The sequence below is a fragment of the Gastrolobium bilobum genome, unplaced genomic scaffold (genome assembly GCF_033153095.1).
Source record: "Gastrolobium bilobum isolate Gb01-03AN ecotype WA unplaced genomic scaffold, APGP_CSIRO_Gbil_v1 utg40918, whole genome shotgun sequence".
Classification (NCBI taxonomy): domain Eukaryota; kingdom Viridiplantae; phylum Streptophyta; class Magnoliopsida; order Fabales; family Fabaceae; genus Gastrolobium; species Gastrolobium bilobum.
Window position 1 is genome coordinate 90,586 of NW_026900135.1, and position 15,486 is coordinate 106,071.

The 15,486-nt window shown below is 33.6% G+C and overlaps 1 protein-coding gene across 1 annotated transcript; it reads left to right on the forward strand.

Moving 5' to 3' along the window:
• The first annotated feature begins 7,595 nt into the window (after positions 1-7,595).
• LOC133295460 (kinesin-like protein KIN-14I) lies at positions 7,596-13,551 on the forward strand. Its single transcript, XM_061494300.1, has 19 exons — positions 7,596-7,797; positions 8,172-8,338; positions 8,421-8,564; positions 8,747-8,983; positions 9,093-9,164; positions 9,267-9,335; positions 9,493-9,567; positions 9,663-9,794; positions 9,884-9,965; positions 10,083-10,178; positions 10,286-10,459; positions 10,543-10,649; positions 10,728-10,906; positions 11,051-11,212; positions 11,311-11,564; positions 11,694-11,857; positions 11,952-12,140; positions 12,659-13,146; positions 13,256-13,551. The coding sequence occupies exons 1-19, from the start codon at positions 7,689-7,691 to the stop codon at positions 13,380-13,382; spliced, it is 3,027 nt and encodes a 1,008-aa protein (XP_061350284.1). The 5' UTR covers positions 7,596-7,688; the 3' UTR covers positions 13,383-13,551.
• Positions 13,552-15,486: the final 1,935 nt, after the last annotated feature.

Below are 15,486 nucleotides of genomic sequence, written 5' to 3' on the forward strand. Positions count from 1 at the left end.
AGTGTTACCTGTTATTATTGTAGAGGGGGTAGCGGGAGATGCCTTTGGAAGGGAGGCAGAAAGAAAAGGACGGGAAAGGAAAAAATATGTGTCTTTTTAAAAAACACAAACTTATATCTTTTTAAGAAAGAGATAAGATTTACACTTTTATTTTTTTTAATAGAATTCATACATCTTCATATTTATCTCTCTTTTAAAAGGATATAAATTTGTGTCGTTGAAAAGTAGAAAGTGTCTATGACTGCTTTTTCCTTTTGGATGTTTAAAACATAAAAATGTAGTAAAGAAAACGGGACGAAGGCCCGAAATGACTCAAAATGGAGGATCGAATCTTTTAGGAGGGTTGCTTACTTGCTTTCCTCATCTAAAATTCTATTAAACAACGAAGAAAATTCAATCTAAACACGGGATCAGATGTCATAACATAATGTGTCAATTTATCAGGACTGAAGCTTTAGGCTAGTTGACTCATCATAATCAGAGGCACTTTGAATGCCTAACTAAACGTCTAACAGCTGGGAGGTTTTTCTCCATCAAGAGAATCCATCTCAATCAGCTTTCTTGCCAAGCATCCAATCCTTTCCCCATAGGAACACTTGGTTCAATTATATTGTGTTTTAAGTGTATTATCATGTACAACCAAATAAACCTGTTTTGTTGCTTTGCTTTCTAATTTAACGCTGGATCTCGATTAGAAAATTCATCTCCTCTTTCCATGAGAATGCCAGTTAACTCATGCAAATTAAGGTAATGATGGTCCATAATTGGACAACTCATTAGTAAATATAAAGTGGGGGTACCATCTAACTAAGGAGATTAAAGACTAAGGATTAGCAACCACTTCTTGGGAAATGTTTATTCTAGTACTACTGTACCATTCACTCAGTGCATCTATCCAATAAAAAATGAAGAATGACTGTTATGTTTGTACGGAAAGGAGAGAAAAATATTTTTTTTATCCAAATGTCACTTGTTGAATGACAGATGTACCCACTACAAATGTACAGAAGAAGATGTCGACTTCTTGGCAATCCAAAATTTGAGACATCCCTGGACAAGACACATGGGATTGGATTCGTTTGTAATGTTCCATCACATCCAAAGGGAACAAAAGAAAAATTACTATGGTCTTACTTTCAGCTTTCTTGAACGTATATAAGCACAATTTATATTTATAATTTTTGTTCAGATAAGGGTAGGAGTTAGAATAAAGTCAAAGATGGTATTAATTGACAATGGGGACTCAAATGTTTTGTTGAGTGGCGTTATCGCTGTTGTGATATAAGAAACAAGGTTTCAACACAAGTACATACGTTGAGGATAACAGGAAGAAAACATGGCTGGACCTAGGAAAAGGAGTGGGATATAAGGAGCAGAGCAAGGGCAACATTATTCTTTCACTTTCACCTTCATCATAGTTTGGTCGGTCCAAAATTCATAAATATATCAAAGCAACCGGGAGTGCTATGCTTTCATGATTCCTTTTGGAATGCTTACTACCCCACCTCTTTAGAGAGTGCGGTGCTTGTGGGGGAGAAAGAGTGACATGACAAAGAACTAACTTTTTTTTTTTCTTCTTCCTGGACCATTTTCCTTTTGAGAATTAGTATTCCATTAATTAACTGAGAAATTAACCTTTTTTTTTTCCCCTTTCAAACAAAGAATTTAAACCCACCTACTGCCACATTTTGGTAATGCAACTAACTCTTTTTTCCCTTAAGAGTAAAGGTTAGGCTTCTCTTTTGTTTATATAAATATTTACATGCCCGTTTATTCAAGTTTTGTACATATATTTTGTTGGTTTAAAAATTGTGTGCATGCAATTTATAGCTGGTGTAATCTTCCGAGGAAGGCCATTGGAAATATAATAAGTTTATGATAGTAATAACGACCATGATTAATGCTTTAACTATGACAGCAAAAAGGGGCTCTCAGACTAAAGTTATACCCTCCAGAAAGTCACTGCTATGATGAATAGAGTAGGTGACAATCTTCTTATATTTAGGGGATCATGTTATGGATCATGGCCAAAAGGTACACCTACATTTCATAAAGACTAAAGAGGAATACCAACCAGATTGTAATAATGCTCAACTTTTGTCCTCTTTCATGTTTCAACAATGTCAAAACTCAAAACAACTGGTAATAGTAATTAGTTAGTACTATCAGTCCTTAACAGATTAATACATGGATTTGTTTACAAACATCTCATTCTTGTTTTAAGGCAAGTATATTTAAACTTGAAATCTCTAGACTTTCAATCTTTGTAAAGAAATTCACGTACGTTTGTATTGTTGATACAATTTCATTAAGGAAAAATAAATAAATTAGAATAAGCCTATACATTAAGAGGAGGATTAATTTGTTGTTTCTCTTTTTGGGAGGGTATTGAGTATTTTTTTATTTTTTATTTTTGGTCATCGGGATTGAGTGTTGCTTTCCACAAAATGAGGGTGCATGTGCTTCCATTGTATGATGTGGCTTGCCATCTTCAGGGTTGACAGCATGAATCTGCACATTTCTGCACCACAAAGTGATGTGAACCTCACAAAGGGAGTTCATGAATATAATCATATATTATGGTCAGCATCCGGGCTCACTTATCATGTGAAAGTCATAAAGAAAAAAGCAATAACATACAACTTTAACCTTTCAATAATAATCTCGTACCTATGAAGCTTCCTTAGATTCATCAACATCTTAAATTATAATCCAACAATTCCAGAATCATTAACAATATATATATATATATATATATATATATATATATATATATACACACACATATAATCCAACAATTTACTACCTTTGGTGTTGACCTGATTAACAATATCTAAACGCTAAAGCAGTAGCTAGCTTTAGCCCTTTTACTGTTACTAATTAACTTTCTTCCTTACTTAAACTGAATTCATGAACCTCAGAAAGGGAGTTCATGAATATAATCATATATGATTATACTCTGGCTAGCAAATCGTTGAATTATACTCTACAAAATAATAAAAGATTGGTTCAGTGGTGAGAGATTTGAATAGTATGTATCAAGTTATAGATTCCCCATCACTGTCATCATTGTATATAAAAAAAATGCTAGAGGATATATTGATCATAATAATGTAATTAATGATATATTTATAGGATAAGGTTATATTGATAAAAAAAATTTCTTATAAACTTACAAACTACACTAAGTCTGACTAGTCATATACTCTTGGTTGAAACTTGACTAATCAGACTTAGTGTAGTTTGTAAGAAATTTTTTTTGTCAATATAACTTTTCTTATTCATATATATATATATATTTCATGTTACATAACAATTATGTTTCCAACTGTTACGTTACTAGGTAAGATTAAGAAAGAGTAATGAATAGGTTTAGAGTCTGAATTGTCAAGAAGGAAATTATTATGCGACGAAAACGCTTGTGTTGTATTCCCTAATCCCATTATGTGTGTAGAGAGCAGTGCACACGCGCTTGAGGTGGAAGTGGTTGTAGGAGAGAGTGGATTGAGGGGGTGAATACTGCGTAGCACGTTGCCAGTTGCCGGCGGTTATGATGAGCCACGTAGGAAAAGATTATCCCACTCGTCTGATTTTTTCTTTCTTTCTTCTAAATGACCTGCGATCGAGTACGTGGGCCCATTACATAGAAAATGCTTTCTAATTGCCCGCGAAGTGGGTCCCATTTAGATGCTCTACGTGGCCCTTACCTTAACCATGCTCCCGAACCTCATCGCTTTGGTCCCGAAGCACCATTTTGAATATTTCGAACGTTACGGTGATACGGTAATCGATTTCACAATTGTGCCCTGGCCTTTGATTCTCGTTCCACGTTCTAATTCAGCGAGGGTATTGTATAACTTACGATGAGATTCTCACTATTTCTTGATGCATTGGCATTGAAGATAACTAAGCAAGGTAAACAAAAAAAAAAAATTAGGTAAAATAATTTATCCTATTTAAAATATAGGATATGATATTGTTACTATTAAATAATGTTATTATCATATCTTAATCGTTGATTTTTGTCAACCAACGATTATTATTTATTCTGAATTAATAATTAATTAATGAGTTTAATTTGTGAAAATAATAATCGTTGATTGACAAAAATTAACAGCTAAGACATGATAATAACATTATTTGATAGTAATAATATCTTATCCAATATTTTAAATAGGATAGATTATTCTACCTACTTTTTTTTTACCTTATTTAATCATCTTCAATACCATTGAATCAGAATATCACGATAAGAGAGAAATAACGAGAATCTCACCATAGGTTATACAATACCCTCGCTGAATTAACGGCCAAGGATGGTCGGAGTGCATCAACTCACTCAGAGCAACAAAGGATGAACACCCTTTGGTTATTTAGTTCTAAATTTGATAGCTAAACATAATATCGACAGAATTTATCCATATCTAGATAAGATTTTCATAATGCCACATTAATCAGTATAATAAGAGATTCAATTATAATATTTTAAATCAGAAGAAGATTCTTGTAATTTGATTACGCATTTAAGGAGGTGAATGTGATTATTCATAATAATTATACTAAAAATGGTTTTATTTTTTTAAAATAAGAAAAATGTAACGAATACGCAGAACCATTGAATTATATTTCACTCTTCAAAAAACAATGTAGGACTTTCAAGACTCTCAGGGTTAGGTCCTACTTTAGTGGGGAAAACCTACTATACGAACTTAATTGACTTGGATGAGAAGGGCACAGTTGATTTGCATCGCATTGCAAATTGCAACGTTGATTTTTAATTTTTCATCATTAAAACTTGAATCCTTGCACCATTAGAGGTAACTGTTTTCCAACAACCGCTTCACTAACCGACAGAGACGTTCTGTCTACCAACTGATGTGGTGACATGCCCCACTCATTTTTAAGTTACAATTAAGAGTTAGATGGATTATTATTTTATTATAAAAGACTATGTGAAATTGTGAATGCTTGCTTTCAACTTTTGTTAACTTGCTCAAGCCAACATAGGTATGCAGCAATTTCGCTGAAGCCTATCCATAATCCACTTTCGTAATTTGGAAACTTAACCACCTTCCATTCATGATGGATCAAAATGTTGAACTCTACGTATATATTCTTATGTGCGTCATAACTTCTTGAGAAAAAAGCTAGATACTTTACATCAGATAATGACCTGACCCTCTTTGAACTGAACACATTCTCACAAAATTCTAATTCATTAAACATACATTGGCTTAGTTAAATTATTCTTCAGGATAATTAGCCTAAACAATGATGGGCATAAAGCTAATTAGGAGCATCTTAGTGTTACAAGCTCATCATCATCATCATTATCTTATTCTTATAATGTGAAAACCATGATTAATTTGAAATTCCAGCGGTAGGAGGGGGACCAACTAAATTCTTATATTTTGAATCAATGAGCCAAATAATGTTTTTGAAGTACAAAGTTGATTGACCAAACGTGATGTTTTGTGGATGAGCATTAACGAAGTAGACAAACCCAACCACCCCCAACTTCTCAAAGAGAATTTTTTAAGTGTTTATATATTATTTTTTTGGAAAAAATGTTTGTCCTTTTAAATGACACAACTTATATCCTTTCACTCTCACAAAGAAGTGGGATCCACACCTTTATTTTTTTTGTAAACTTTCTCTCCTCCTTTATCTATCTTTTTTTCTCTCTTAAAATGACACAACTTTACATCCTTTAAAATGACACACACTTTATTTTTATTTTTATTTTTATTTTGAATCCTCAAAGGAGGGATTTTATTCTAAGTTAAGGAGAACATACTTCTTCACTTTTCTTTTTTCTGGATTATTATCTTCTGCCCCCTTCTGAGTGGGCAGCATATTATATAGAATAAGGAGGGTCGTCTCAACGGTCCTGGCATTAAGTGACTGTCATCATGCCATCACTCTTGTACTATAGACTTAAATTTGTTTAAGAAAAAAAAAAGTATAGAGAAAAAGAGGTTATGGCAACAACCAATATAACCTATGAGTATTAAGGACAGGTACTTATGATTCATGCTCATATCCTAAGCGCATTGTTCACGCGTGCAATATTCATATATTTGATTTTTAATGAAATCCTTCAACTAGGAACTTGGAAATATATTAATAAGAAAAAGATAATTCGCATAGGAACAAAACAATAAAAAGCCCACAAGTTGGTTTTTCATAAAGTAGGTTGGTGGCAATGGAGCAGTAAAAACGGGGCACCTAAAATGAAAACTGGGCATTCAGGGTTGGTCGGTTAACAATCACCAAGTTGGAACTATCATATAAATAAAGGGTTATGTTATTTTAGTTTTTAATATTATGTATTATAGATGGTATATAATGATAATATGAAAAATTATTTTTTTTTCTCTCTTCATGTATGTCAGTTGAAGTGATTGAGGAGAGAGAGGAAAAAAAACTTTTCATATTATTATTATTATATATTATCCGTAGTACATAATGTTAAAAATTAAAATGACACAACTTGTATCCTTTAAAATGACGAACCTTTTTTCCGTAAATAAATGTCTTGGTATCCATATATAGGGCTGGCATGGGACGAGCTCACTTTTTGAAGGGTTGATAGTGAGAAGGAGCGAGCCAGATGGGTCAATGTAAAATAAGTTCGACTCAGCGGACCAACCCATCTCGTTCGCCAAACGAGACAAGACGGGCTTTATTTTTTAGCCCATTTTTAAAAACGGGACAGACAGCTTTTTTTTTTGACATGTTAATAGTGGGGCGGAGCAGACGAGGTGACCCGCTCACTTTGCCAACTCTATCCATACATGATATCATGTGTCAAGTAATATAATGAATTTTTTTTAATACTAAATTTACTATAATTAATCAAACAAATTCATTGTAATTCACGAGAATCAAGTTTTTATGAAATAATTATTCAGTTTCCTTATGAGAAATTCATTGGGTGATTTGCAGCACTGGTAATAATTTGGACAAATAAACCCGCCAAAAAGAAAAACGCGGCAATCATTCATTGCAGGTTAAAAGGTTCATTTAGTTTGTGAAAAAATCCAATCATAATTTCCATTTACGTTATAAAATATCCCACACAAATTAGCTATAAAAATTAACAGTCCTAAACTTTACCCGCAGTTTGGGAGGCTAAATTGCACGCGCCGTGAAACGAAGTGAGAGAAAACATTATAGAAGATAACGTAGTTAGGGAACATAACAAAACATTAAAATCTATTTTTTAATGTTTAAAAATAAGGAAACAGAGGTTTGGAACATAGATAGGTTCGGAGTTGAGGCATGGGAAGGAGAGAACCAACGCAGTAGTAGTGAGTATAAAGTGGATATAGAAAGAGAAACGGAGAGGTATTTGTGTTGTTCGAGTACTGTCTCTGTATCTCTACAGAGAAAGAGAGAAAAAGCAAAAGGTGATAGAGAATCTGAGTATGTGTGTTTTGAATTGGTAACAAAGATAGAAATTTCAACTTCACTCAATACCATCATCAAATATAAAATCACAGAGACAGAGAGAGAAGAGATCACTCTTCATCGACTTTTGATTTCTCTCTCTCTCTCTCTCTCTCTTTCTTTCTTCTCTGTTCTCTTGATCAGGACAATGTTGATGAGTTGAATTGTGAACTTTGTCTCTGGTGGGGAATTGAGAGGTCAGCTTGCGGTTCGGTTAGTGTCTGGTGTTGTTTGTTATGGCGGCATTGTCGTTTTCAGTGGTATCCGTGGTGGAGGATGTGCTTCAACAGCATGGTACTCGTCTCCAAGATCTTGATTTGGAATCTAGAAAAGCAGAAGAAGCTGGTAATTTCGGAATTTCCCATTTGGGTTTTTTTTTGTGAAAATACAGTTTTGGAATTGTTGGTTGTATGTGTTTTTCATTGTGACAAGTCTCTTATATGTGTTGTTGTATCTTATACTTTCTCCTACATCTATAATCTAATTTGTGAAATGCTATTTTTTTAATTGCTGAAAATGATGGGAAAAGCTTTAGGAAGGTTATTGCTCCGGGTGTAATTGTCATTTTTTTTCCATGAATGTGTCTAATTATCATTTTTTTCCCCCTCTGATAGTTGCTTTTACTGAAGGTTGATGGCTTGATGCATATCAATTTCTTGTAAAAATGCTATCTGGATTTTGTATCAGTTACCCCGAGACTGAAAATGTTTAATATGCAGCATTCAGAAGGTATGAAGCAGCAGGGTGGCTAAGAAAAATGGTTGGAGTTGTTGCGGCTAAAGATTTACCAGCAGAACCCTCTGAGGAAGGGTTTAGGCTTGGTTTGAGAAGTGGTATCATCCTCTGTAATGTTCTTAACAAGGTTCAACCTGGTGCTGTACCCAAGGTGAGCTTGATCCTAATTTGATTTATTCTAGTCTTTTAGTAATTGTTTATTTGCTAATGTAAGCTCTGTGATTTTCTTTAAGGTTGTCGAGAGTCCTGTTGATTCTGCACTTATCCCTGATGGAGCACCATTATCGGCATTTCAGTATTTCGAAAATGTGAGGAATTTTCTGGTGGCTGTCCAGGAAATTGGAATTCCTACCTTTGAGGCATCTGATCTGGAACAAGTATGTAAAGGACCAGAAACTTCTTACTATTTCGAATTTTTGTGTAAAAAATGCGTCATGGTTAATTGAATTGTTAATAACACAACACCAGATGATCCTTTGGCACTTAATAACATTGCAAACTTCGAAGTTTAACAATGTTTTGTTTTGGTTTTCTGCTAAATCATCGGTTTATGTTTTAGGGAGGGAAATCAGCCAGGATTGTGAACAGCGTCTTGGCCGTTAAATCCTATAGTGAATGGAAACAGTCTGGGGCTAATGGTATGTGGAAATTTGGAGGAACTATCAAACCCACAATGTCTGCAAAATCTTTTGCGAGAAAAAACTCAGAGCCATTTACTAATTCCTTGTCAAGGAACTCATCCATCGATGAAAAATCTTTGACTGCTTTTACCCCGGATGTTGAATCTAATAAAATGGTTAGTAAGCTTTATGTTTTACATTTATACGTACTCCGGATTTGTCTAGTTGAACACATAAAGAATAACTAAATATATATATTTTTTATTTTTATTTTTATGCTTGCAGTCTGGTTCTCATTCTTTGAGTATGCTTGTTCGTGCAATACTATATGATAAGAAGCCAGAAGAAGTACCAAAGGTGAGGGAATACTAAGAGTGCATTTCAATCTTGTCACTCATAATACTAAGAGTGCCTTAGAGATTATTTTCTTAAAGTGATATTGTTCTTTGCATGGAACAGTTGGTTGAATCCGTCTTGAATAAGGTTGTAGAGGAGTTTGAGCATCGCATTGCAAGCCAGGGTGAACAGGTATGGAACTTTTCACCTTTTAGTAATGTCATTAGTTTTTATGTGATTGGCATTTTATGTTCTTTTTACTTCATTCTTAGAAAAATCTTGTTCTTGCTAAAGTTGAATGTTATGACAAGTTGTGTTCTTGGTTATTTATCTATCACATAACTTGCAGACGAAAATAACTTTAACAGATGCTGTGTCTCAAAGCAATGGATCTGTATCGAAGTTTGTTGGGGCAAATAAAAAGGTAATAATATTATTCTCATATTAACATATTCTAGGACCTTCATGAAACTTTAAAATGCTTGAATTCTTATGCTCATCTAGTTTTTGATTGATTAGTTGGATAACAAGATTCCTATGGTAACAAAGAAAGAGAAGTTCATCCATAAAAACCGTGTTGCTGATGAGGAATCACAAAGGCAACTTCTGAAGCACAAAATGCTCTTTGACCAACAGCAAAGAGATATTCAAGTAGGGAGCTGCTAAGATAGTATTAATCATTTTAACTTTGCAATTTTTCTATTAATTAGTAAAATATTACCATCCTTATGTCTTTGTAGGAACTAAAGCATACAATTCACATCACAAAAGCTGGTATGCAGTTCATGCAAATGAAATTTCATGAGGAGTTCTCCAATCTAGGTAATATTTTGGTAACAATTTGTGAAGTTCTTTGCTCTATTGTTTCATTCCTTTCTATTTTTCCTTATCCTTGGTGGATGAGATGCTCTATCTTATTTGATTTTCCATTTTTTATAGGCACACACATTCATGGCTTAGCTCATGCTGCTTCTGGATATCATAGAGTTCTTGAAGAAAATCGCAAACTATACAATCAAGTCCAGGATCTTAAGGGTAAGAAGATTACTGGTTGGCTGACTGCTTTAAGCCTATCTCCCATTCATGCCTTTGTAAGGATTTTATCCCAAAATAAAATTAAGGGTTTAATTTTGTTTGATCAGGAAGTATTAGGGTGTATTGTCGAGTAAGACCCTTCTTACCTGGACAACCAAATAATTTTAGCACAGTGGATAATATAGAAGATGGAACTATCACAATTAATATTCCATCAAAGAATGCGAAAGGGCGCAGATCCTTCAACTTCAACAAAGTCTTTGGACCATCTGCAGCCCAAGGTTGGTTTGGTTTTCTGTTTCATTTATCTCCAGGATTATTATATTTTAGTATTTTATTAAAAAAAAATTCTTGTCGTGTTCAGCGGAGGTCTTCTCTGACATGCAGCCACTCATTAGGTCTGTTCTTGATGGTTATAATGTTTGCATATTTGCTTACGGCCAAACAGGATCAGGAAAAACTTTCACTATGGTAAGATACTCTTAAAGTTGTCACCTTAAAAAACTTATTTTTGATGATATTTTTCTAATTAAAGTTTTTTACTTGTAGACTGGACCAAAAGAGATCACAGAAAAAAGCCAAGGTGTAAATTACAGGGCTCTAAGTGATTTGTTTCTTACAGCAGATCAAAGAAAGGACACTTTTCGCTATGATGTGTCTGTTCAAATGATTGAGATATATAATGAGCAAGTCAGAGATCTATTGGTTACTGATGGAACAAACAAAAGATATCCTTTTACGAGTTACCTTAAAATTATAGAATATGTATATAATTGCCTTCAGCTTCTCTTTTCTTTTTTTTAAAAAATATTTGTCAAGCATAAGATGAAAGCAGCCTTTACTGATGATGCTCACCCCTTAACCATTTATACATTAGAAATTCGTAGTAATTCTTATAGAGGGCTCAGTGTACCAGATGCAAGCCTTGTCCCAGTATCATCAACAAATGATGTTATTGAATTAATGAACCTGGGCCAAAGGAACCGTGCAGTAGGAGCAACAGCCCTTAATGATCGTAGTAGCCGATCTCACAGGTATATCCTATTCATTGTCCAGTTATCACTCTTTTTCCTATGGTAGTGTTTTTTATGAAACAGTTAACCATTGGCTTCTGAAATTATCAATTTGGCAGTTGCTTGACGGTTCATATTCAAGGAAGAGACTTGACATCTGGAACTGTCCTACGTGGATGCATGCATCTGGTTGACCTGGCAGGAAGTGAGAGAGTTGACAAATCTGAGGCAACGGGAGACAGACTAAAGGAGGCACAGCATATTAACAAATCTCTTTCAGCTTTGGGTGATGTCATTGCTTCCCTTGCTCAGAAAAACCAACATGTCCCTTACAGAAATAGCAAACTCACACAATTACTCCAAGATTCACTTGGTAAGGTTCAAGAAGTTGATTTTCTAGAAGAGTAGTTGTAACTGTATTTCAGACAGCTATATTCTTTTCCATTCCTGAGTTATACTCTCAAATTTGAACTTGTCATAATGTTGGTTAGGTTTATTTCAGGAGGACAGGCCAAGACACTAATGTTTGTTCACATAAGTCCAGAGGTCAATGCTATTGGAGAAACAATAAGCACCTTAAAATTTGCAGAAAGAGTTGCTACAGTTGAACTTGGTGCTGCTCGAGTAAACAAGGATGGTTCAGATGTCAAAGAGCTCAAAGGACAAGTTGATATTCAAAATTTGACCTATGTTGTTGTTCATAATAATCTTACGAAGTCGTACCACTTCAAGAAAGTTTAACATTAGAATTGTGTTACAGATCGCCAGCCTTAAGGCAGCATTGGCAAGAAAAGAAGAGGGGGAATCAGAACATTCTTTATCTGGCAGCGCTGGAAAATATAGGACAACTAGTGAGCTATCACCTTATCATGCAAACCAGAGGGGGGCAGATATTATGGGTGATCCCCTTGTGTGCCGGCAACCAATGGTTGATGTAGGCAACATAGAGGTATGTATACTTCATTTGCTGGTTGTTCTCTGATGTTGATAAACAATTATAATTTCCCCAATTTTGCAAATGTATAGGAAAAGAGTTACCCCCTTAAATTTTCAGAGTGATATTCAGAAATTTTAGAATGTAAGTCCTGATATGATTTTGGAATAAAGGCATGTTTGTTAATAGTACAATGAGATCCTCAAAATCTAGTTTTATGGACTCAACTCCTTATATGGTTTAGGAAAAAAATTCATATGTACCAATAAAAATGGATGGATCCTCAAAATAGTGGTTTCTATTTATTTTAATGCTGAATGTTTTCAACTTTTGCCACAAACTGGCATAGTGGGCTAATTCAAGCATGAAATCAGAGACTATTTATTGTTTAAATTATATTGCAGGCATTTTACTTATCTATTGGCTGGAGGGACTATGAGTGCATAGCATGCAAAAATATATCATGCAAAATTTGTTTGATTATTGCTATTCCTTGTTGAACCCTGTTGGAATTCTAACCATTGATCCTCCAGCTTCACAGTAATACCACATTGAGGCAAAAAACTCAGAGCTTTGATTTTGATGAGATATCAGCAAATTCACCACCATGGCCCCCGGTGAATAGTCCTGGACAAAACTATGGGGAAGATGATAAAGAAACTGGTTGTGGAGAGTGGGTTGATAAGGTCATGGTGAACAAACAAGATGTAAACAAAACTGAAAACATCTTAGGGTGTTGGGAGGCAGACAATGGGAACTTATCCGAGGTCTTTTATAAGAAATATCTCCAAGATTCTTCTAAAATATACTCAGAACAATCCTACAATACATTCATGGGAAGCAACCAGTTTAACGTTGCTGGTTCAGATGAAATGGATGATCTTGATGCCGCAACCAGTGATTCCTCGGAACCTGACGTACTTTGGCAATTTAATCATTCCAAACTTGCCAGCGTAGCCAATGGAAATGAATCAAAATCTAGGAGACCTGTCTCAAAGTCAGCCAAAAACCCAGAATTGAGGTAATGCAAAAATGGTCTTATTTGAGATTTATGTGCAAATAGCTTCACTTCAAATAGGTTCTTTCTCTTTTCGTTTTTAGATATTAATAATTTTTTGCAATTTTTCCAGCAAGAATATTATTCATTCTTCTCTTGGTCCTTCACCTTCACGGAAACAATCAAATGCTGTCTCACATCGAACAGGAAGACATCCAGCTCCAGTTGAAATGAAACGTAAAACTGGTAATAGAAAGTGAACATGTTGTTACTTGTAAGACACGTCAAAAGTCAAAAGGGAGGTTTTTTTTTTCTTTCCTTTTTATTTTTTCAATTTTTAGTTCAAGGAGAGAGAGCTTTTGCAATAATTTTTCTTTCTTTTTACCTTATTGGTTTATGTTTGAGTTTTGTAACTTGTATTTACACAGATAATGGAGCAATAATGCTGTTGCTTGTACCAAGGGTCCTTGGCATTCTTTCATTTTACACTATAGCTTGCTTTTTAGGTGATGTAAAAATTTCAAAACCCCAAACTCTTTTTCTGCAATGATCAAAGTTGCAAAATGGTCTGATTTGCAACTTCTGGTCAAGTCTATTTCCTTATCTCCTCTGTTGGTTTTTCTTTCCCGACTTTTCTTTCCTCTTTCCCGACTTTTCTTTCCTTCTTTCTTTTTATTGTTTGATTTCAAAGTCATACATGACGACTGTGAAGCAATAATAAATCGGAGATGAATTTAATTTATATGTATTCTCGGTGAGCAAAATTACATTGATGTCTTATCGTATTATTTAGTAAGTTTCAAAATACAAGAATTGTCAAAAAAAATTAAACGAGGGTGTCAACACACCATTAAATAACAATATAAGATAGGATACCAAAAAAAAAATAATAACAATATAAGATAAGATAAGTGATTAAAAAAAGTATTGGGTGTTAAATGATTTTGGAGTAAATCTTGGAGGAATTTTTGAACTTTTTTCTATTTTTTATACTAATTCTGACCAAAATTAAACTTATAAAATATATCCCTGTGATAAGCAGATTTCTTACCTCTATTTATTTTTGTTGAGAGTTAAGTTTATACATAAAATTTATGTAGTAAAATATTAAAATTTATATTTATGAAATAATTTTGATAAGTGATTATTTAGATTTGATTATAAAAATTACTTTTAATAGAAAAATATTAATTATTATACATAATTAATTAATTAGTTATGCACGCACCTAATACGTACAAGATATAAGCATTAATTAGATAAAATATTTTAAAATAATATTACGCTTTTTTTTTAATTTGCAATTAATAGAAATTTTTTGAGTGGTAGATAAAAGTGGGGGAATTTTTTATTTTATTTATTATTTTTTACATAATGGTTTATTAGGTCAAACTATCTTTAAAAGATTCTCCGAATAGATCAACTCCGCATAAATTCTTTTTAAGAATGGGAAGCTCACATTCATAAGCGTCATAATTGTACCAGTACAGTCTTCCCAGATTTGGTGGGATACTAATATCTAACTTTACTTAAACCTTTAGCTTTATAAAAAAATAATTGTACCAGTACAATAATAATAATATTTTATCAGAGTTTAGATTCCTTGCAAAGAATAAATTTTTGGTGTACCCGTGCATTTTTACTAGGATATTTAGACGAATTCTATGTAAATTTTTAAAACCCCACAATCTACCTACTATTCTAATAAAAATATATTACCGTCGCACTAAATTCACTATAACGAGTGCACCTTAAATTTCCCCCCTTATAAGTTACTAGCTATTTGAAAAATCATGCAATCATATTAAATGATAGAACATGCCACTAGATTTCATGAATGATCATTATTTTTTTGCATGCTAGATGTGAGTTGTCATAGATGGAATTAATGGTGACACGGAAATAGACTTGCCAGTGGAAGGATATTAGGTACAGATAAGAATGACTGTCCAGCAATGGGAAAATGCTTGAAATGATTCGAGACCACTCACACGACATTTTGGACAGGAATCTTTCAACCTTGATCATCGAAAGAACTCCCGTGACTCGTATCAATGTTTAAGGTTGTACTTTGTCATAACAGCAAAATAGCATCCTAAAATTCAAAGCTAATAAATATCATTCATGCGTTTTGATATGCAACATCAAGTAAATCAGCAGAAGCAATAAACATATGAACAACATTTTCTATGCAACAACAATAAAATACTTCCTGTTAAAAAAAAAAAGAAAAAAAGATAAAAGTAATATAAATATATTACTCTTTGTCATATGTAATAAAAGAGATACCAAATACTTGATATTTCCATAACACTGAAAATATTTTCATTAACATGAACACGAGATTAATCCATTGATCTAACA

Bases quoted from the DNA above. Each gene is read 5' to 3' on its own strand.
- LOC133295460 (XM_061494300.1), top strand. From the start codon at position 7,689: ATGGCGGCATTGTCGTTTTCAGTGGTATCCGTGGTGGAGGATGTGCTT. The intron at 8,565-8,746 runs GTATGTAAAGGA...TTTATGTTTTAG, and splicing joins AGGCATCTGATCTGGAACAA to GGAGGGAAATCAGCCAGGAT. The intron at 8,984-9,092 runs GTTAGTAAGCTT...TTATGCTTGCAG, and splicing joins ATGTTGAATCTAATAAAATG to TCTGGTTCTCATTCTTTGAG.